Consider the following 22113-nt stretch of genomic DNA (forward strand, 5'->3'; position numbering starts at 1 on the left):
TACAGTGAATAAAGAAAAGTACAAAACAAACAATTAAATACAAAACAAACAATAAGTTAAACAGTGCCATTGTGTTTCCGAGAGGGAAAGCAGTCTGAAACAGATTAAGTGTGGATTTAAATAGTGAAAGTGAAGTGATATTTCTGAGTTGTAATGTTGTTGTAATGAGTTCCAGAGCGGCTGAAAGCTCTGCTCCCCATGGTGATGAGACGGGTGGAGGGCACAGTCAAGTGGATAGTGGAGGGAAATATATGTGTTATATATAATATGCAAATACTGTAAACAAAGGTAACTTCAACAATGAACTATTAAAAGGCTGAGCAGAGAGCAGAATACTGTTGTTCCACTGCAATCATCATCAGAGGAAGTGTAACTCATAGCCACATAAACAGCCTGCAGGTTGCAGTGAGATCAGCCTATTGTTGTGTTTGAGGACAAAGGATACAGCGTGTATACATTAATCCCTGATTTATGGCTCATCCTGTCATAAATAATGTTTACATTTGTATTATGAACACCATAGAGCCAAATCACAAAGCCCACAGCTGTTAGTTCTGAGCACAACAAGTACAGCGTGTGTGTTGAAACCAGGCGGCAACCTCCACTTCTGAAAAGTGAAGCCATGCTGAAATGCCTTAAACTGTCGTTCTCTCTACTGCCATCAAGGGGCGACTCCTCTCTAATTGTATGGAAGTGTATGAGAAAATGGTCCTACTTCTCTCGATGTATTGCCTCAGTAAACATTGTATACATGAGTTCATAGTCTCATTCTCTAGTTTCAAGTCTTCTTAAATCCAGCATTTAGTCCATTATAGTCCATTTGGAGTCAAACAGACCATAAAGCAGGGGATGCTCTTCTGAGCTATGACTTGCTTCCCCGTATTGTCAGGGATACCGGGGGCGGCGAAACAGATAGATTGTGAAACACAGATAATGCCCCTCCTCCCTCTCCTGTCAATCACATGTCCTTCTTGGTGGAGAAGCCCTGACTCACAGGGTTTAGCTGCTTTGTTTTTACAGAGTCACAAAGCGATGGGGGAGGGGCTCTGTGTATTGATCTGTGAGGGGCTGAGCTTCGTTGTCAAGGCACATAGAAGAGCTTATTTCACGAACTAAGCCAGGCTTATTTTGATTAGTCTGACTCATGTTCGGTTCATTCAGTCCCATGACACATATTCACATAGTACAAGCTCAGTTAACATGGCAACCTATATGGTGGGGAAACTAACCTGGTCCGGGGCAGGGAAAGTGTGTGTGTGTGTGTGTGTGTGTGTGTGTGTGTGTGTGTATATATATATATATATATATATAGCAGTTAAGTTGACAGCAGAAGGAGGTGGGTGTCAGTAGGAAACTGAAAAGAGGCATGTGGGGGGGGGGGGGGGGGGGGGGGTGATTGAGCCCCTTAAAAGCTGACCTCTTCTTAGGGAGGAAGTGGACCTGGAAGTTTACCTGGCTGGGGTCCCAGGGGAAACCACTAGTGGAGAATACAACCTGACTCCACCTCCCCTCCACCGTTTCCCTGCCAGCAGTCTGGCATTGTTGGCATTATTCAGGCTTCAACCCTCTCAGCCTGTCTGTCTGCCTTCCTGTCTGTCTGCCTGTCTGTCTGTGGATAGTGTCACACCCGTTTAAAATGCAGTCATCATAGTTTCAGTTTACTTCAGGATGATGTTACGTGAGACATCAGAACTGAACTATGTAAAGTTCTATAGTATTCATTGTCATTTCAGTTTGACTTCTGTGAGGATATTAAGTGGATTACAAACCGAAGCCCCCAGATCTCAGTTGTGGATAGGATGATATACAATATATTGCCAAAAGTATTCACTCACCCATCCGAATAATATAAATCAGGTGTCCGATCACTTCCATGGCCACAGGTGTATAAAAGCAGCACCTCGGCATGCAGACTGTTTCTACAAACGTGATGGGATGCCACCTGTGCAACAAGTCCAGTTGTGAAATGTCCTCACTCCTAAATATTCCAGAGACAACTGTCAGTGGGATTAGAACAAAGTGGAAGCGATTAGGAACGACAGCAACTCAGCCAAGAAGTGTTAGACCACGTAAAATGACGGAGCGGGGTCAGCGGATGCTGAGGCACAGTGTGCAGAGGTCACCAACTTTCTACAGTTAATTACTACAGACCTCCAAACTTCATGTGGCCTCCAGATTAGCACAAGAACAGCGTAGAGAGCTTCATGGAATGGGTTTCCATGGTGATCAGCTGCATCCAAGCCATACATCGGCAAGTGCAATGCAAAGCGTCGGATGCAGTGGTGTAAAGCACGCCGCCACTGGACTCTAAAGCAGTGGAGACGTTCTCTGGAGGGACCAATCACGCTTCTCCATCTGACAATCTGATGGACGAGTCTGGGTTTGGCGGTTGCCAGGACAACGGTACTTGTCTGACTGCATTGTGCCACGTGTAAAGTTTGGTGGAGGGGGATTATGGTGTGGGTTGTTCTTCATGAGCTGGGCTTGGCCCCTTAGTTCCAGTGAAAGGAACTCTGAATGCTTCAGCGTACCAAGAGATGTTGGACAATTCCATGCTCCCAACTTTGTGGAACAGTTTGGGGATGACCCCTTCCTGTTCCAACATGACTATGCACCAGTGCACAAAGCAAGGTCCATAAAGACATGGAGGAGAGAGTTTGGTGTGGATGAACTTGACTGGCCTGCACAGAGTCCTGACCTCAACCCGATAGAACACCTTTGGGATGAATCAGAGTGGAGACTGAGAGCCAGGCCTTCCCTCATCATTGTGTGACCTCACAAATACACTTCTGGAAGAATGGTCAAAAAGTCCCATAAACACACTTCTAAACCTTGTGGAAAGCCTTCCAGAAGAGTTGAAGCTGTTATAGCTGCAAAGGGTGGACCGACGTCATATTAAACTCTATGGATTAAGAATGGGATGTCACTTAAGCTCATATGCGAGTCAAGGCAGGTGAGCAAATACTTTTGGCAGCATATTGTATATCGCACATTGTTTATCACAATAAAAAGTTGATTGTGGGCCATTTTTATTATCAGGATAATCGTAAATATCGTCACCCTAAAACAGCACGATGGGCTACAAGCTGGTCCAAACTCAAAACCATAGAGCAAACGTTCCATGAAAAGCTGATCCGAGGTGTTGCCACAGATGTTGTTACAGATGGGATGGACTGAAGCTTGTCCATAGCACTTTTATTCTAAAACTCTTTCGTGGGCAGCAGAACCGGCTCCGCTGTCAGCCTTTTCATGGTAATACCAGAGAGCTTAGCTGTGCTCGTAGCTGTGAGATGTAAATAGTCCGCTGGTGAGGACACGAGGGCAGCACGTAGATGGAGCCGTGCCAAACAACATGACTTTCTTTTATCACCCGAAGGTACAAAACCCACTGCTAGGTGTTGGTGCAACTCAGCCGCTGGTCGTGTACAAAGTTATGAGAAATTAAATAAAATGATTAAAAGCCAATAAGAAATAACCACCAGCGCTAAGGGGTGGACTCGGAGTGAACCTAAAGCAAATGTTTAGTAATTATCTTTGGATTTCATGACTATGTTGTCTCACAATAGTCTCATCTAATTTCAGAAGGTGAAGTGTTCACTGGCAGTGAAGTTAGCAATGGATGCATTCAAATTCAGAGAAAAATTATTCATTTAGATCGTCAAAAATCAGTGAGATTGTAACTAATTTATAAATTCTGAGATAAACTCATAATGGTTTCGATTAAAATAGCGAATTAAAGATCGAAAATTTGAAGAAAAAAAAGTAAAAATTTAGATTAAATTAATAAATTAATGAGATTGTCACTGTTATTTTACATTTATGTATTATAAAAAACATGAATTTAGATCAATGTCAAATTAACAAGATTGTAACTGTAATCACAGATTCATACATTTGTGAGAGAAAAAAAGATTAGATAAAAGATTAGCGCACAACCATAGTGACACCAGTTGCCATGACAACGTTGGCGGACATGTTCAGATGATGAAAATGATGGCACATTGGCCCCGGTGGACGAACGGATGAGACACGTAGCCAACAGCAAAATGCGGGTTCGGCCAGAATGAAACCTCTAAACTCCTGAGCCACCAGGACTCAAGACGAGACCCAGACCTAATAGAACTTCAGTAAAAGTATGGTATGCGTCTGAATCTGAGCTCATTAAGATGAAACTGCAGCTGACTTGATTCATTTTAAATGCTGCTTAAATATTCTGTTTGCGGAAGATACGGTTGCAGCTTAAAAAGAAACCCTGCAATGTCCTTGAATACAAGAGGCTTCCTCTAATCTGGGCAGCTGACAGGGTGGTGGGGGAGGGGGGGGGGGGGGGTCGCAAAGCCGGTTATTTAAGGCGTCCCCCAAGTTCACCTTGACATCTGTGCTGACAGGAAGAGAGCATGGCAGATCCCCTTTCTTCGTCCGTGATAAGTTCACGTCGCAGCTGCCAGTGTGGCAATAGAGGGAGGAATGTGGCCGCTAGAGGGAAAAGACAGGATCCCCACAGTTATACAGACAAACAGGGAGGAGGAGGGGGACGAGGAGGCCTGGACTGTCTAGCGATGATGGGTATCTCACGTAAAGTGCCAGCTATCAAACAAATGCAGCAAAAGTCAAGTCAGTTCATATAAAGCTAAACAAATAGTTGACCCAAAGTGCTTTGTACGAGAGTAGGATGCACCACTACAGGTGCACATCATTCATACAAGGTGCATAAAAGGCAACAAAACACAATGTAAAAATACAATAAAACGATGAAAGAAAGGAAAAAATTAAGTACAAAGTATGAGAAATGAAATAAAATAGATTCAAATCAAATAAGAAATAAGTGACCAGCACTTAGTGGTGGACTTGGAGTGAACATAAAGCAAGTGTTTAGTAATTATCTTTGGATTTCATGACTATCATCATTCTATAGCACTGCATTGTTTTGCCGATGATGTACAAATCTATCTACCCCTAAAGATAAATGGGCGAGCCTCTGTTCAGGCTCTACTAGACTGCCTCAAAGATATCCAAACTTGGATGGAAGTTAATTTTCTGTCTTCGAACAAAAACAAAACTGAAATCATTTTATTCGGGCAACAAAATCTCCTTGATGGATGTGACAGCGCCATTGGCTCCCTTAAGTTTTACTGTCATCCTTTTGCAAGGAATGGTTTCATTTTAGAGAATGAATTTAGGTTTGACAAACAGATATCCTCCATAGCCAAGACAAGCTTTTTCCAACTAAGGCTGTTGGCAAAAGCAAAATTCTATCTCCCAAGAAATATATTTGAGAGATTAATTCACACCTTTATTACATCTCGCGTCAGGGCATGTGGTTTTTTTTAAAAATAAATAAAACATTTTTATTTGCACTAAACAACAAATATAATTAACATCTCAAATAAGCAGATTGTGCAGGTGAGATCAGAAAACCCGGTGGGGTTTATAAAATGAATCTCACCTTCTTAAAAATAATAATCCACGTCAACTCATAAATAATAATGATAGAAATAATAACCATAATAACAACAACAATAATAATAATAATAATAATAATAACAAAAATAATGATAAAACAATAACAATGATAATGAATCCACAAAATAACCAGTAGCCCTAAAGTAATTTAGAGCATTAAATCAATATACAAATAAGATAAAATAAAAAAATGTGTGTATGTGTATGAAAACATGTGAACTTAAGCATAAGTACAGTAAATCAAGGCAGGTTCATCAAGAATGACCTAAGCTTATGTTTGAATTGATTTATAGAGGTAGACTGGGTTATAAATATGAATATATCTGTTCCATAGTTCTGCCCCTCTGTATCTTATAGAAAATCGACAGAGTTCAGTACGGAACTTGGGGAGGTGTAACCAATTAGCCTGTCTTGTATTGAGTTTGTGTATGTCACTGTTTAACTTAAAAAATGCTTTACAGGGCAAAGAAAACTGTTGAGGCTGAAATATATTTTTGAAAATAAATACACAAATTAGATATTTGTTTAAGTTAAAAACTGATAAGATATTCAGTTGTTTGAACAAGGGGGCTGAGTGAGCAGACCAGTCACTGTATGTAGCAATTCTGCAGAATCGTTTTTGTAATATATAAAGTTTATGGAGATAGGTAGGGTATATAGCTCCCCAGATTATGTTACAATATGTTAGATATGGATAGATTAAACTATAATATAGAGTTAGGAGACATTTTTGATGAACCAAAGTTCGAAATTTACAAATGATTCCAATAGATTTCGATATTTTATTACAGACAAAGTGAATATGACTCTTCCAACTTAAATGTTCATCAATAAAAACTCCAAGGAAGTTTGTTGAAGAAACCTGAGTAATTGGATTATTTCCTATGGACAGACAAGTGTTAGGAATACAGTATTTCTTATTTTTTGAAGTAAATATAAAAAATTTGATTTTTTTAACATTGAGAGATAATTTATTTAATTTAAACCATTTGGAAATATTATCAAGATCATTATTAGCTTTGTCCATAAGTACAGATAAATCAGTATGTGAGAGAAATAAATTAGTATCGTCAGCAAAAATCAAAGGAAACATAAAAGATAACGCTGCTGCCAAGTCATTGATATAAATAAGAAATAATAGTGGTCCTAAAATAGATCCCTGTGGGACACCGCAGGTTAAATTAACTCGCTCTGATACAAAGCCATTAATGGAAACAAACTGTTGTTGATTATAAACATAATTATAAAACCATATAAGAGTTGTTCCAGAAAAACCATAATGTGACAACTTTTGGAGTAGAATGTCATAATTAACAGTATCAAAGGCTTTGGATAAGTCAAGAAAAATCCCCAAACTGTATTCATTATTGTCAATTGCTGTATGAATTCTATCAACCAGTTCAAGCATAGCCATATCAGTAGAATACTTTTTCCTAAACCCGTATTGATGTTCATAAAGAATATTGCACTCCTGGAGATGTTCCATCATTCTGTTATAAACCAATTTCTCTAAGATCTTCGAGAAACATTGAAGGACAGAAATTGGGCGATAAAAGACTATGGTCTCCAGATTTGTACACAGGGACACAATCTTGAGGTGGTTAGGAATTATTCCTGTTTCATGGGATTTAGCAAAGATATAAGTCAATGGCTTGATAATGGCAGAACTAGTTTTAATAATTAGGCTGGACCTGATCTCATCATGACCCGCAGCTGAATCTTTCAAACTGATAATTATGTCCACAATTTCTTTCTCAGTAGGAGGTTTAAAGTTCAGAGTAGAAGGATAGCAACCTTTCAGGAACTCTGATGGAGACCCGGTAATATGATTAATCCTCTGAGATAGAACTGTGCCAATATTTCCAAAATAATTATTAAAAGCACATGCAATATCAGAGGGGTTAGAGTATTTGGTTTGACCAGTGTTTGAAGGTAGATGGGTGCCGTTCTATTGATGGCCTTGAAGGCCAGTGCCATCGTCTTGAATTGGATGCGTGCTGCAACAGGGAGCCAGTGGAGGAGGAGAGGGATATGGGGTAGTTAATCCGACCTACTCTTATTTGAAGTCTTATAGATCTATTTTGAACATTTCAGTCGGTCTTGCCTCCTGGTCGAAGAGAAAGTCGACCTGAAGAGGTGATTACAGACAGTAGGTGAGGAAAGAAAACACCATCTGGTCTCCTCATAATAATACTGTAGTGAGTGTTCAGCCACCTGATCCCCCCCCCCCCCCCCCCCCTTGTTAGCATCTTGATTGGAAAGAGTTCACAGCCAAGTCAGAGACAAATTACTTTACGAGACATTTGGCCTCTTGCAAATGCAAATTGGGATGTTGTGTGTGCGTGCGTGTGTGTGTGTGCGTGTCTTCAGGTTTAAGTCTACCTCTGTGTACACGAGGAGGATACATAACAAATCTTTCATTTCAAATCCGAATAAAATCAAATTCATATCTTTGTGTTGTGCGCGGTGCACCCTAAGGAGAGTGACCCCCCCCCCCCCCCCCCCCCCCCCCTCAAAGAGCACGGCCACTAAAGACACTTGTGAATGAGACGTTTGTCCGAAGGCTGCTGTGTATCTGGTTTCATGTTGGCTCATTCACTGCATGTTTGTGTGAATGGGATTGAGGAAATGCGCAGTCATTCAGCCAGAGCTGACCACAAACGAGCGGCCATTTCTGCTGCTCCAAATAAAAGCATGCTAGTGAATACAACAAGGTGAAATTAGATGTAACTGAATCCCGACTTTTTTGGTTTTCAGCTAAAAAAAGTGGCTTGCGGGTTTAGTTAATCTTTAAGAGGATTGATTACAGACCCTGAGGTGTCCCATCCAATTTAAATAATTTGCTAGGTCCACCACAAACTCTTATTTTGTAGCCACAGTGCTGCTTGGCCTCACGACACCCTGGATAAATGATTCCAATTCCCCATAATTGGTGAAAGGAGAGCACTGGTGTCAGTACTCTGTGTTGGCAGATGCCACCAGTTCGATCGGTGCACCCCTAAATTGTTGACTATTCCTCCTGTCAGCTTATTTTTTGTGGCATAGTTTGCTAGAAGTACTTACCTGAAAGGAGAACCCACATTTTCAGCAGATCAAAGTTTGTCCCCACACAACTGAACTGCTTTGTTTCAAGGGAAACACATTTAGTCGTGGATTATGTCCGCTCTTGATGTATAATGAATTAGTTCCAAAGAAGTCTGTGGAAGTCCAGGTAGGGAGGAGGTCTGGGTGGTGGTGGGTCAACAAACACCGGACTTTCACCAGGAGACCGAGGTTAGTGTCCTGTTAGAAACAAGTTGTTTTTTTGTTTCAATTTAATAATAATTTGAATCCAAACCATGATGATTTTATTAAACTTAACTACGTATTTTGTAGCGTGTCTGGTTTTGTTCGTTAACCTCGTGTTTCCAAACTGACCCTTCTTCCAGTTTGGCACCAGTCACATGATAGAAGCACCACCTACTGTGACCTCTCTCTGGTCACACATGGTCTTCATCAGACATTGACATGAGTCTGGTGAGCGTTCGGTTTAACCGACCCAGAAGAGTGCGTCCCCTCCAGTGATGTTCAGGGCTGCAGCCCACGTGTGAAAGGCCCTTTTGTACCGGCCGCCGCTGCCGTCGCGATAGTGTGATATTCACACAGGGGCTAATTAACACTGAAGAAAGCCTGAAACGTGTGAACGTGAGCAACGTGTGAACGTGAGCAACGTGTCAGCGACGTGTGATCAACAAACACATTTTGTTTTGGAGCCGTTGCCTTTCTACTCTCCGGCTGCAGATTAGTTCTAATGGACTCGTGGTAATATGTGAACAATTAAACGTCAGATCCAGCGGCTAGAAGTGAGACCTGAAGCTCTTTAGTCGGGACCTTCAGGACCATCTGGAAAACAAGTCGGCTGTCCATGAGAATAACCTTTGACTTTGAAAGTGAAGCTGAGGAGCATGTGTAAGTGCTCTTCATCCAATGCAAACAAAGGTTTTTTTTTACTCTGCTCCACTGAGCAGCCAACATTTCCACCAGTGCACCAACTAGAAAGGGTTGGACCGGTCCACGTGTTGGGAATTATTACAGATGGACATAAACATCCAGATAAATCCTCTTCTTCTTAAAGGATCATTCTGATTATTGCTTTGCTTTTGTACTTCTCGCCATCATTCCTGCCTGTAATAGTGTCGTATAGATGATCTCAGACAATCAGACTGTAAACATCCTCCATGTCAGTCAAACAGTTATCATCACTGTTTATTATTATCAGTATACAGACCCACATCCTGCAGCTGTTCACTTTTGTTTTTCCCTACAAACACCGTGCTTTAGATGATCTTACGGTTTTAGGACTTTATCTTCTCGCTCAGCACTAAAACAATTTTCATGGTGGACACATGAATTCCACCTGGCAAATCAACATCTAGAGCTTGTGATGTAGTATTAAATATTGAGAAAGGTGGTAATTATGGTAGGGGTGGGGGGATGGTCCACCAACACAGCACTTTTAACCACTAGACTGGTGTTGGACACTGCATGTCCAAAAGTCGAATCGCTAACTAAGAGGTTTTGTTACATAAAGTAACGTAATGTCACTGACAAAATCACAATCCCAGAATGCAACTTGACTACTAAGTTTTTGTCCGGGTGTGTTATGCTAGCATCAGCAATGTAGCCTCTGGCCTGCAACAGAGCTGAGCTGCAGAAGTCCGCTAACATCACATTTCCTAGAGTGTTTGTGATTGGCCTCTAGTAGGACAAGACAAAAAATCGGGGTAAACCCACGTTGGTAGTTTATTTGGAAAAGACACTATACATTTAACGAGCTGAATACTCACTCAATTTGAAACTAATTTGTGATATGTTGTAAGAGCAAAAATAATAATAAACCAATTAATTTCCCTCAAAACCTAATTCACAATATAGTTTCGGTGCATGGTTGTCAGTACTGTGGATTTGGATACATCCATCGCCACCGACCTCCCTCCTGAGGAGATTGTATCGCTTTCCATACTACGTCACCGCACTTCCTCCTTGACTCCCTCCATACCTACGGTCACGTAGAGAACAGACGGCTTCAGTATCTGGAGGGAGTCCCCTGGATTTAACTACTTGACTTCATGTCAGACTGCATGTGATATTTTTAGACTTTCTATGGATTTTTAGGATTGTTTAAATATGTTATGAGTGTGTGAGTGTGTGTTTCTTTCAAGCGCCCCTAATTACAACTGAACTTTGAAGGTGATACATGACCTTTTGCAAATGAGCTACTGCACATTTGAACTACCATTCCCATTGCCCTCCTGCAGCCAGCTGAACGAAAGAAAAAAAAAACACTCCTGAAAACTGCGCCTGAAACGTGCTGTTGTTGGCCTGCAGCCCAGCTCAGTTAACATAAGAGCGCGTGCTCCCTGTGGGTTAGCGAAATCACTCCGATACCCACAGGATGTCTGGATGCCAAACTGAGACTGTGTGTGTGTGTGTGTGTGTGTGTGTGTGTGTGTGCAACTCATTCTCCTGACAACTTACAGTATATCCATTTTGGCTCAGTGTTTCCTGTAAACATCCATTATTGAATAAATGTATCTTAATGAGTAACGGTATAATAACAGAGGGTTTCTGTAGAACAAGGCGTCGGTCACTCAGCACTGGCTGGTCATTACATAAATCAGCCTTCCACAACAAAGTGATTGTCAACAATGATCATTAAAATTAAATTGTGCTGCAATTCATTTATAGAGGTGAAGTCCCGCCCCTTCCTGTGTCCTCAATGGGACCAGTTGTCCAGTGTGTCAATGGAGAGAGACAAATACTGTTTGAATCCTGAATCGTGACATGAATTACACATATGTTTGTCAATATAAAAGATCATTATAGAGCGACGGGACACAACGTCGGGATGGTTGAAAAGAGCTCACAACATTCTCTAACTCTGTGATGCTAAAAGTTCCAGCTGATTGACGGATGGAGGTCATGATATCAGTTGATTGAAGCACATCATATTTTGTTTTCTAGGGGGAAAATATTGGAATTTGATATAAATATAAAGAAATAGATTTGTTAGCACGTTAATTGTTAAATATGTGAACAATATACAATCAGACTTCTTTTTGCAAATAGAGGAGTCGCCCCCTGATGGCCAGCAGAGAGAATGCAAATTTAAGGTTCTTCAGATGTGGCTTCACTTTTCAGTGGTTGTTACGTGTAAGGGACTGGACCAGTGGATCTGGTTCACCATCTCATTGGACTGAAACCTTGGATAATATAATGTCCACCTGTAATAGAGGTCATGTGATTCCGGAGTGGTGACGCTGATGGATCTTTTTCACAAGATGTTTCTCCTTCTGACACATCTTGTCATCCACTGACGTGATTCTCTAACCCGAGGCCTGAGTGGAACAACGTTGTTTGAATTTTGGAGTTTGCTGAGGATGGATTTCTCTGATTTGACTCCTGTGGTTGCTGGAGAAGCACTCCACATATTTGGCTTCTGGAAGAGAGTTGAGGAATGTTGAAAGCTGAAACCTCCAACCTGAATGACAGGAAGAGGAGTTGTTGCCAAACATGGCTCCGATGTTCAGCTTCCTTCTGTCTCAGCACAACTATTACACTCTGAAAGAGGACTTTCCTTCTTATATGCGCCATTCATGTGGCCTCACCTTCCATTGTGTCCTTGAATGCAACATCAAATGCATTCAGAGCAGCGCCAAGACAACAAGTAAATTAGGCTATTTTAAAATTAAGATTTCATGTCCATGAATGTGTAAAAAAATCCCATTCAAGGTCAAGATATTAGTCTTTTGGGACATATAACTTTATGTTCTGGTTTCTGGAGCTTTAACTGTGTTTGATTGCCTTCATCAGAGAATGAATTAATTACTTTTAGTGTGAGGAGGCAGGCTTTACTGTGAACCACGTCCTTCCTGTTTTGATGGCGGTACAGACGGACAATGAAAGGTCAATATTAGTGGTTTTGAATTTTTCCATTCTTTCCCCACTAAGTCTTTACTGATGATTGTTTATCAAAAATGCCATTGTGTAAATATTGTGTGAAAGCATCAAAAGGTCAACCCTAAAGTAGCATCTCAACATCTATATGGAGGTATTTCGTCAAACATATTGTGCCGTTGGCTTTTCTCCATACGCCCCGTGTGGAAGGGTCCGATATGAACAGGATTCTGACAGGAATGATGCTGGACTCCACATGCCCAACTTACATACGCCATCATGACCATGAGACCATTCTGCCTGATACACCGAGCCTAACATCATCTTATCGGACATTATTATCATGTCAACATTATCCTGACAAAAAGAATTACAATTCATGACATTATCCCAAAAATCATCAGAATATGCTAAAACATACTGGATGCTTTATATTTTGTTAAGAAACATATATTTGTATTGCATCATATGGCAAATCTTTTCTCAGTAAACATCCTTTTTAGTGGAAAAAAAATCAAATAATCTTAAATGAGATGATCATAATCATCACTGTATTGTTCAGACTTTATTCTTCATTCTACCATGACCGTGAGCTTAACGGCTTCAAGTCACTCATCATGATATTTACAATCATCCTGATGATGAAAACCACAATCAACTTATTTCCAGTGTTTTTGACGCGACCCGTGATAAACTCCTTAACCCTCCCCAGTATAGAGTATCACAACTCTAAGTGAAAGCTGAAAGTTTGTATGTCAGAGAAGTTGAGTGTCTAATATTTCAAAGGCTAAATCAACGGACAGATCAGTTGTCGTGAATAAAACCGTGCTGCTCTGCTGCCTTTTAAGCAGTGAGGACTTTTCCAGATGCTCACAGTATGAGAAGCTTCACCCGCCCATTCTTTACTTTTCTGTGTCAGACATGCGGCTCTGATTTGTCCGATCAGCCTTGAGGCTCGGCTTATTCCATTTCCCCTCACGCTCAATGGACTTTTCATATGAGGCCGTAAGCCGCGGGGCTTGTGGGGCCACTTTATCCACACGGAGACGTCCAAGTACGACTCTGGCCCTTTGAGATGCTCCATCAGCTCCACTTTAATATCTGTTTTCTCCAAATACCGACACACTTAGCAGCAGATAATATAGAATATATAATAACTGGTAGAGTTGCTGAGCAAGAACTACACATTTTGGGGTAAATATACACTTCAATCTTTTTTTTGCTGAATCTTACGTCATCATAATAAGAAAAATAAAATAATTAATCATTCCCCTCAAAAGCATTGTCATACTTAAACCACTGCTAGTATCGGACCGTTTTGAACAGCAGGGAATCCCAATAATTCTATCATAACGTATGCAACACTATGTGCTTGAATCTCATTGAGTCTTGGGGCCCTAGTTTCGTAGACCAGGCGCAGTCAGCTTTCAGCGCACCTGCGCCGCGCCGACGGGGTGTTTCCGCCTGGACTTTGCAAGTTTCGTGCACCGCGCAGGCTCGCGCAGGTACACCTCCCGTCTCGCCCACCGGCGCAAGTGGGAAAGAGGGAGGAGAAGAAGGCGTGAGTGGGAGACGAGGAGGAGACGAGGAGGAGACGAGGCGTGGACTGGGATTAATACAGCCGATTCAGATCTTCACCAATCAAATGAGCTCCTCTCCTCTCCTTTAATGCGTTAGGGGAGGTTCAGTGCAAGTTCCGTCACTTGACAACCCGATGACAGAAGCAGCACCGCCGCTCCCACCACGCGCATCACGCGCTGTGCGTGCATATAATAATAATAACAATGCCCATATTATAAAAAACAGGAGAGAGAGAGGGAGATGTTTTGGTCTGAGAGGCTGAGTTTCCGTTACGCGTGCCATCCGCCTTTGATCTGACGTCAGATGTGACGGGACAATCTATATAGATATAAATTCACGTGTTGATTCAATGAGTTGCATTAAATAGTGTTTGTTGTGATTATTTATTGCATTTAAATGTGCCTGGAACTGTGGAAACCTGCCTGTGAGGTCTCGGTGACGTGTACGCACTGCGCGCCGTCAGCCAAACTTCCGATCCGCCAGCTGTGATTCGCCTTGAATGAATGGACTTTATTTGCGCCTTGCGCCGAAAGTAGACCAGGTTGGAGCTGGCGAGCTTTCAGCGCAGTCTCGGCGATGCTTTTTGCCACGAAACTTCCGCTACGCCAAGCTGAATCTGTGACGCCTCCCCCTGCTGCGCCGCCACACCCATCTTGGCGCAGGCGATCCACCAAACTGACAAACTGACGAAACTTGCATTGCGCCGGCTCCGCCACCCTCCGCCACGAAACTAGGGCCCTTGATGTCCTGGGTTTCAAGTATGATCTCCCATAAGCCCCTCTTCCTACCCACCAGGACCCCTCCCCCACCAGCCCTCTATCTCCTAGTGCCCTGTCTTTTCTGGGCCCCCCTGAGGACCCAGGGTCTTTTCAGAGCGTCAGCTATTGATGGAAGGTTGGAGGTGAGAATCAGAAGAAGTGAAGGGGGATCCATTACGAGCTCCAGAGACTCTGTAAGGGGTCATTCTGACCTCTGACTCCCAACCACCTTCCCACCCACTCTGGTCCTTAAACTGCATGTGATAATCTTGGAACGCACACACACACACACACACACACACACATATATATATATAAACATACCGGTATATAATATACCTGAACCACTTTCAGTGAGGTCCGTTTCATGTGAGAGCGGCTCTGAAGGACACAATAAAGACTTTAATGTTATGTTTAATTCATCGAGCAGGGCAGAGTGCAGTGTGGAGATGAAGGTCATTTTAATTCTAATCCATCTATTTTATTTTATGTGAAGAATGATAACAAAATTCTCAAACTGATCATTGGAGTGGAGCGGCCTTCGCTCTCAACACTCAACACTTCCTGTGTGTGTGTTTCAAAATGAAAGCCCTGATGTCCTAGCCCAGTAGCTTTCCTTTAAATCTAAAATGAAAAATTCTGGCGATTTACAGGACATCCTCCATTCACATAATCTTCTCCTGAAACCTGTCACGGAAGAGTCACAGTATACAAAGCTTTTACTTTGAAATATTGTGTTGCAGAGCCTTGCACTGCTCTGAAAATGAGCAGAACACTGGCTTTTAATTGTGGGTTATCACTATCATTATTATTTACAGATGATTCTGAACCTTTATCTGCCTGAAATAAATATCAGAGACATTTATAACGAAACTAAATGAAACTTTTGAGCCATTATGAATGCTGGGTTTACCATATAAGGTCACACAACGACATTACCCTCAATCCCCAACCGCAGTTATCCCTTCTTTATTTCTTCTTCCTCAAGATATTATTCAACAGAAATATTATAAATACATTATTTGTGGCTTCACAACTTTCCTTGCTGGAAACAAAAACAAAGTGCTGGCTTATTCATTGTATCTCTTAATCACTCTTATCTCTCCGCCGCTGCCGAAGAGAGGAAGGAAAAGCACTTGGACGTCGTTCACACTGTGACTTTATGATGCTGTGAAAACAAACAGAGATGATTAACGGCCGCGGGACTCTTCCTCCTCAAGGTACACTGCTGTTCTTGGAAAGAATAATCATGCAAATGCAACCCAGAATCACCCCATCGGTGTCCCAGTCACTTCTCTCATGCCATCCTTCCGGAGGGATCTGTGTTGTCCTGTGAATTTGGACGTGGACCCGAAGTGCGTTCCTCTCAGTAGCCCAAGAATGTGGCGGCGCCGCTCCCACCTACGAGCTTCTTGTTGTCTTGTAAAGACGTTAGTGCTTCAGGTCTCTGAGGCCGCCTGAAGAATGCAACAGGAGCTCTATGTCTTTACCAGAGAGGGACGGAGCTGGAAAACCTGGAGCGGTGGAGCGGACCAAGACGGGACCAGAAGGGATGAAACTAGGATTGCGTGCGAGAGATTGGATCCAGACGGGGAGTTCTTACACGGCGAATAATCTGATCAATCCATCATTCAAAGTGGCTGGAAAAGCCCCGTCTGGTGTGGTCCTCCACACGCACCAGTTCATCCATCTATCCCGCTCGTCTCCCGTCTCCCGTCTGATAGGCTGAGAATGCTGGTTCTGGGAACACAAGGCTGCAGGCAGATTAAGCTTTTCTCCAGAAAAACCTCTCCAAAAACTTCAATGCACACTTATCAGTCAGTCACCGTAAAAAGCAAAGAAGCTAAAAGCTAAGAATAGTCCGTGAGCCTGACGGAGGCCTTTCCCAGAGTCCTTCCATCAAAGCCACTTCAAAAGAAGCGCAAACGCCGGCCAGGCCGGGGTCATCTTTAAAGAGGGGAGCCATGTAAACCTATCTGTGACACGCTGATGTTAATAATAACTTTCAATGAGAAGATCTTGCACCCAGGCTAAGCATGTCAATGCATGTCAGAATGGGAAGAACACACAGTATTACAAGAAATATGTTGTTTCTATCATAACAACGATAATTCACGCTTGTGACTGACATGGCATGATAAGTAATATTTCAGGGAAGGAGTTAGCATCCATAAAGTTCATGCATTTGTGTATTTATTAACTTGTGCATACTTGAATTTGCAACTTATGATGTAATTTTGCCATCAAATGTTCATTGAGATTAATACAGTCACAACCAAATACTTGTTTGAATTTTTGCAATTGAATACAGAAACATAAAATAGAATTTGCAGAATATACAAAATGCAGAATGATGAAGTTATAAAATAAAATAACAGGGAAACCTCCAGTTCTGAAAAGTGAAGCCAAACCTCAAGTGACTGAAACTTGCATTCTCTCTGCTGACCATCAGGGGGCAACTCTGATTGTATAGAAGTCTATGAGAAAATGGTCCTCCTTCTCTCTTGATGTATTATCTCAGTAAACATTGTAAACATGAGTTTATGGTCTCAATCTCTAGTTTCAAGTCTTCTTCAATCCAGCATGATGTTCATTTAGTACATTATGGTCCATTTAGAGTCCAGCAGACCAGAAAGCAGGGGATGCTTTAGGGGGCGGGGCTTACCTGCTGATTGACAGGTCGCTACCATGGCATCGCTACCGTTGCCGGCATTATACAGATGGATCCAGATCCAATAAATTTGCTGCTCCATCAAAACACCGAACTCAAGGTTTCAAACTGTAGTCCACAAACACATGGGTGACATCACCAGGACTATGCCCATGTCTGATGTGACATGTTTGTCTTAATCATGTGACTATTGCACACACACACCTCACAATGTTGATGCTGAAACAATATAATAATAATGTTGCACTAATACCAACATTAGAACCACAACTCTACTTCCTGTGTGTGTTTTGTGTGGATACGTTGACTGAGCTGCTGCTGCTGCAGGTGGAGGGATCCGTAGTTAGCAGGCCTCTCATCTGAAGGTCAGAGGTCAAACCTGTTGCTGCCGCATGTGTGTGTGTGAAGGCAGATGATGACGACACCATGCGGCCCTCAGCTGTTAGTGAGAGAACGCCGTGTGGTAGTTTAGGACAGTTGGTTTGCTCATCAGCCGTTTGATGTCACTAACATAAACAGTGGAGGAGGAGGATGGGGGGGGGGGGGGGGGGTTGTTGTTTTAGTTGTTTCCTTGGAGAAAGTGTGTGTTGCTTTCTAGCAGCAGCGTGGTTCACATTCAGCCATCCACTCCCTAACCCTCACCTCACATCTTTAACGTTGAATTATTCATCCCTTCACTTAATTACAACAATGTATGGCTTTTACAATATTTTCTGATTTGTGGAGTTATTTAAATCAATCCCTTTGATAATATGATATGGTCATACAGTATGTGTCGCCAGTATCACTGATGCTGGTAGACGCAACTAGCTCTGGTTTGTCCTGGTTTGTCCTGGACCGTGAACATCCCATTACAGGCTCCAACGCTCACATGTAAAGACATCCTCCAGCCGTACAACCACCAGAGCCTGATATCATTATTACTGCAGTGTGTGTGTGTGTGTGTGTGTGTGTGTGGTTGGCCTTTCAAAGCAGCAAGTATGATAGTAGAATGGAGGGTGGTGGTCTGATCTGGACTCTAAGGTCACCAAGGCCCCCCTTTATAGTATTCAGTGTATAATCCCCCTGTGTGTGTGTGTGTGTGTGTGTGTGTGTGTGTGTGTGTGTGTGTGTGTGTGTGTGTGTGTGTGTGTATGTGTGAATGTGTGTGTGTGTGTGTTATTCTTATTGTTTACCTTGTGTCAACATCAGCTCAGCAGGGAGGTGATGACTGAGACTAATCCAGAGAGGTCGAGCACGAGAACACTACTGATGCTCCCTCTCCCGTGGTGCTCTACGGTGTGTGTGTATGTGTGTGTGTGTGTGTGTGTGTGTGTGTGTGTGTGTGTGTGTGTGTGATGATCTCATTTGGTAAACTGCACTGAATGTTCAACTACATTACGATACAACTCAATGTCACTATTATGGTTTGAAACGTGTATAATGAACAAAACAAAACTACAAGTTAGGTTTAGTAAAAAAAAAATCCTGATTAGGAAAAAAATAATTAAAAAATAAAGCAATAATTGACTGATGATGATTTCATTGTTGAGGTAATATGAATCATGTGACTGTCCGACAGTGCTGTCGCTGGGTAACTTGCTTGGCTGAGGTTCATACAGCGTACCTGTGTGTAGCAACAGTTTGTATCACTGTGTATGTGTATGTGTGTGTGTGTGTGTTTGGGTCGCTGTGTGTGTGTGTGTGTGTTTGGCTAGCTGGGACTTTGACGTGGAAAGTACAAGCTGCTGGACCAGAATCTGAATGTAGCGGAGGATTACCCAGATCACAGTCCCATCCCGACTCAAAGCTCAGGAGAAAGCAGTCGAGCGGTGACAGCAGCAAACACAACACCTGCTCGCTCCCCCCTCGCTGCACCGCGTATCCTACCAGCATCGACACGGTGACCTGAGTGTTACAGTTGCTGCTTCATACAAAGGAACACTCCCATGACTCACATTTTCATGACTAATCCAGTATGTGTGATTCATGACCGACAGCAGGGCTGTGCTAATAAAAACTGCTAAAAAACAGATCATTTTCCCATAGACCAGCTATATCAGGTGGTCTTGGAGAGGCCTGGGTTGGAGGTGACTCGAGGGTCTCAGCCCTCATCTTGACCTCGCCGCTTTCTTACCCTCTCTCTCCCTGAGGGAGGAGTCAGCTCCTGGTCTACTGTCCAGAGTTGGAGGGGTCTGAACCCACCTGACCCATCTAGTAACACGGAGTCCGTCTCGTTAACCTGTTTGAGTTTCATGATACAACCGGTGAGTCAGAACAGTTCTGTTCCAATATAATGCAGTCTAACATACGCTTCACTTCTATTGGCTAAATAGATGGTGACAAAGTCGATCCATCCGTTCCAACATAGTTCAGTGGTCCAGTTGGAACGACAGAGGGAAGCTCCACACGGAGAAACCCTCCCAAACTAAGCAGACACACCTTAGCAGATCACTGGCCAGATCATGGACTTCTGTGTCCCTAGCTGCTCGTTCACTAAAGGACCAGGATGCTGCCTTTAAACATAAACTCAAGAGGGCAGTCAGGGAGGAGGATCCAGGATCCCAGGCCAACATCTCCCCACATCCTGGATCACACATTCCACACTCTGTCTGTTAGATAGATAGATAGATAGATAGATAGATAGATAGATAGATAGATAGATAGATAGATAGATAGATAGATAGATCACATCAGATCAGATCAGATCAGATCAGATATGTGTTTCCTGTGTGTGTTATTTGGAGGGAACGCTTCCAGGAAATGACGCATACAAACTGACTGTCAAATCCAAGATATTTCCCGGCTTTGCATCTTTCCAAAGAAATCCTTTATCCTTTCCTTTCCTTTAACTAAAGTTATTAAGACATAAACGCTGCTGCACCTTTACCTGCTGTCAGCGAGAGCTTAGCTTGTATTCGCCGTCACGGTCGACTCTCTTGGCCTGTTCACGTGTGATGACATGGAAATCCCAGATGATGAGGCTGATGCCACTAAAGGGGGTCTGGACGAGCAGTCGGTCCCCCTGTCTCGCTCCAGCGGGCCAAAATGGACGCCACAGGTCGGCTGCCTGCAGCGCTGTGTCAGTGGTCCACCTGATCTGGACCTGGATCAGCACTGAGCCCACCTCTCGGCTTCCTTGGGTCTTTTTATCGTCACCGCAAGGTTCTTTAATAAAAGCTTTGAAGTCTGTAAACCCTGGAGGAGCAGGACCAGGGACCAGAGACCACCTCCAGGTCTTAATCACTTGTTCAGATAAGGGACGCAGACATTGACAGGAGGTTTTTACATTAACCTGTTTGGGCTGAACCCCCGAAAACTTGAACTGAATATTGTTAACAGGAAACATTTACAGAATGATGAAATACGCCGTCACGGAGCAGCCTGGTCTCCTAAAAACCCAACACAACTAAACTGGTCTGGGTGGTGGAATAGTACAAAACCTGGACTTTCACCAGGAGACTGATTTGCCTCATTAGAACCATGTAGCTTGGTTTTCTTTTCAAGTGTTTCACACTGAGACCACTTGGTCTAGAAAAGAAAATGTTTTCCTGGGAACGTAACTGACAGTGAAGTCGATTGAAAAGATCTAGGATGTCTTCTGTAGGAAGAGTTGTATTTACAACAGTGTTCCCCTGGATGAAAGTCCTGTGTTTGTTTGACCTATCGAACTTCCCTCAGCCTGGACTGTTGTTGCGTTCTTGTCTAAATCTCACATTGAAGTTTTGTATATGTTTTTTTTTGTTTTGTTGGTTTAACACGTTTTAAACTGTTTACAACGCAGATGGTTTGATCCAGAAGAAAATTTCTGCATATGAATGCGTTATGTTTTGGGTCAATATGTTGGTATTAGACGTGTTCTCTTATCGTTGGTAGTCCGAGTCGAGCAGTATGATGATTTATCTTTCTGCTTTAGAATTAGCTCCTAAACTAGCACCTTGTGAAACAATGTGATCTCTGAGAACTCACGTCTCTCATCGGACTGTAAATAAAGAGCTGCACATGGACCAACCCTCATCGGCAGACCGACAGCCGATTGGTGCAGAGGTTTTATGTTAGTAAACAGCAATGACATATATTGTGGGTGGAGCCAAACTGGTGTATTTTTCATTTCAGCTCAACTTACAAAATCTCAAGCAGTGTTTCTACGATATAGAATGTAACATTTCATCAACATGTCGGTCAAACTGATCATTAGTGGTGTCTTGGAAAGATCACAAACGTCAATGTTAATACCGATAACAAAGCGTGGAACTAAATCTGAACTCAAACAGCTATTAAATTAAAGGGTTGTATCAACACATCAGACATTGTAGTCGTCGTTGGACAGGAAGAGGAGTCCCGTAACATGAGACATTTTAAAATGAATCCCCTCAAGTTGATTCCCAGCTGCAGCTTGGTTTGGGTTTAGAACCTGGGTGGCATGTAGAGGTGTGTGTTCGGCTGGAGATCTGATAGGCAGATGTGTAGGAAATCCCATGTAGACCAGACCTGAGTGTGTGTGGATGGGCAGACGACATCTGGAAACAGAGGACCGATGTTCATGTGACGGAGACATAAATGTAGAAGAAGAAGAAGAAGAAGAAGAAGAAGAAGAAGAAGAAGAAGAAGAAGAAGAAGAAGAAGAAGAAGAACGGAGGTTTCAAGTTTCCAGAGCAGCAGAGAGGGAAACAGTCGAGAACTGAGGGGAGTCTGCAAAAAAAAGTGGTTATTAATGACTTCTGG

At 42.6% G+C, this 22113-nt stretch overlaps 1 protein-coding gene across 1 annotated transcript in view; it reads left to right on the top strand.

The window, feature by feature from the left end:
- The window catches only part of LOC311020961 (uncharacterized protein), a gene marked incomplete at its 3' end in the record, with an annotated part of 37561 nt that extends 17052 nt beyond the window's left edge, over positions 1-20509 (top strand). The window contains exons 4-5 of the mRNA XM_084021245.1: positions 19874-20002; positions 20364-20509. Coding sequence (XP_083877371.1) covers positions 19874-20002; positions 20364-20509 — 275 coding nt within the window. The remainder of the gene's footprint in view (positions 1-19873; positions 20003-20363) is intronic.
- Between the last annotated feature and the right edge of the window lie 1604 nt (positions 20510-22113).

The sequence above is a fragment of the Eutrigla gurnardus genome, assembly GCF_963514095.1.
Source record: "Eutrigla gurnardus genome assembly, chromosome: 11".
NCBI classification, from domain to species: domain Eukaryota; kingdom Metazoa; phylum Chordata; class Actinopteri; order Perciformes; family Triglidae; genus Eutrigla; species Eutrigla gurnardus.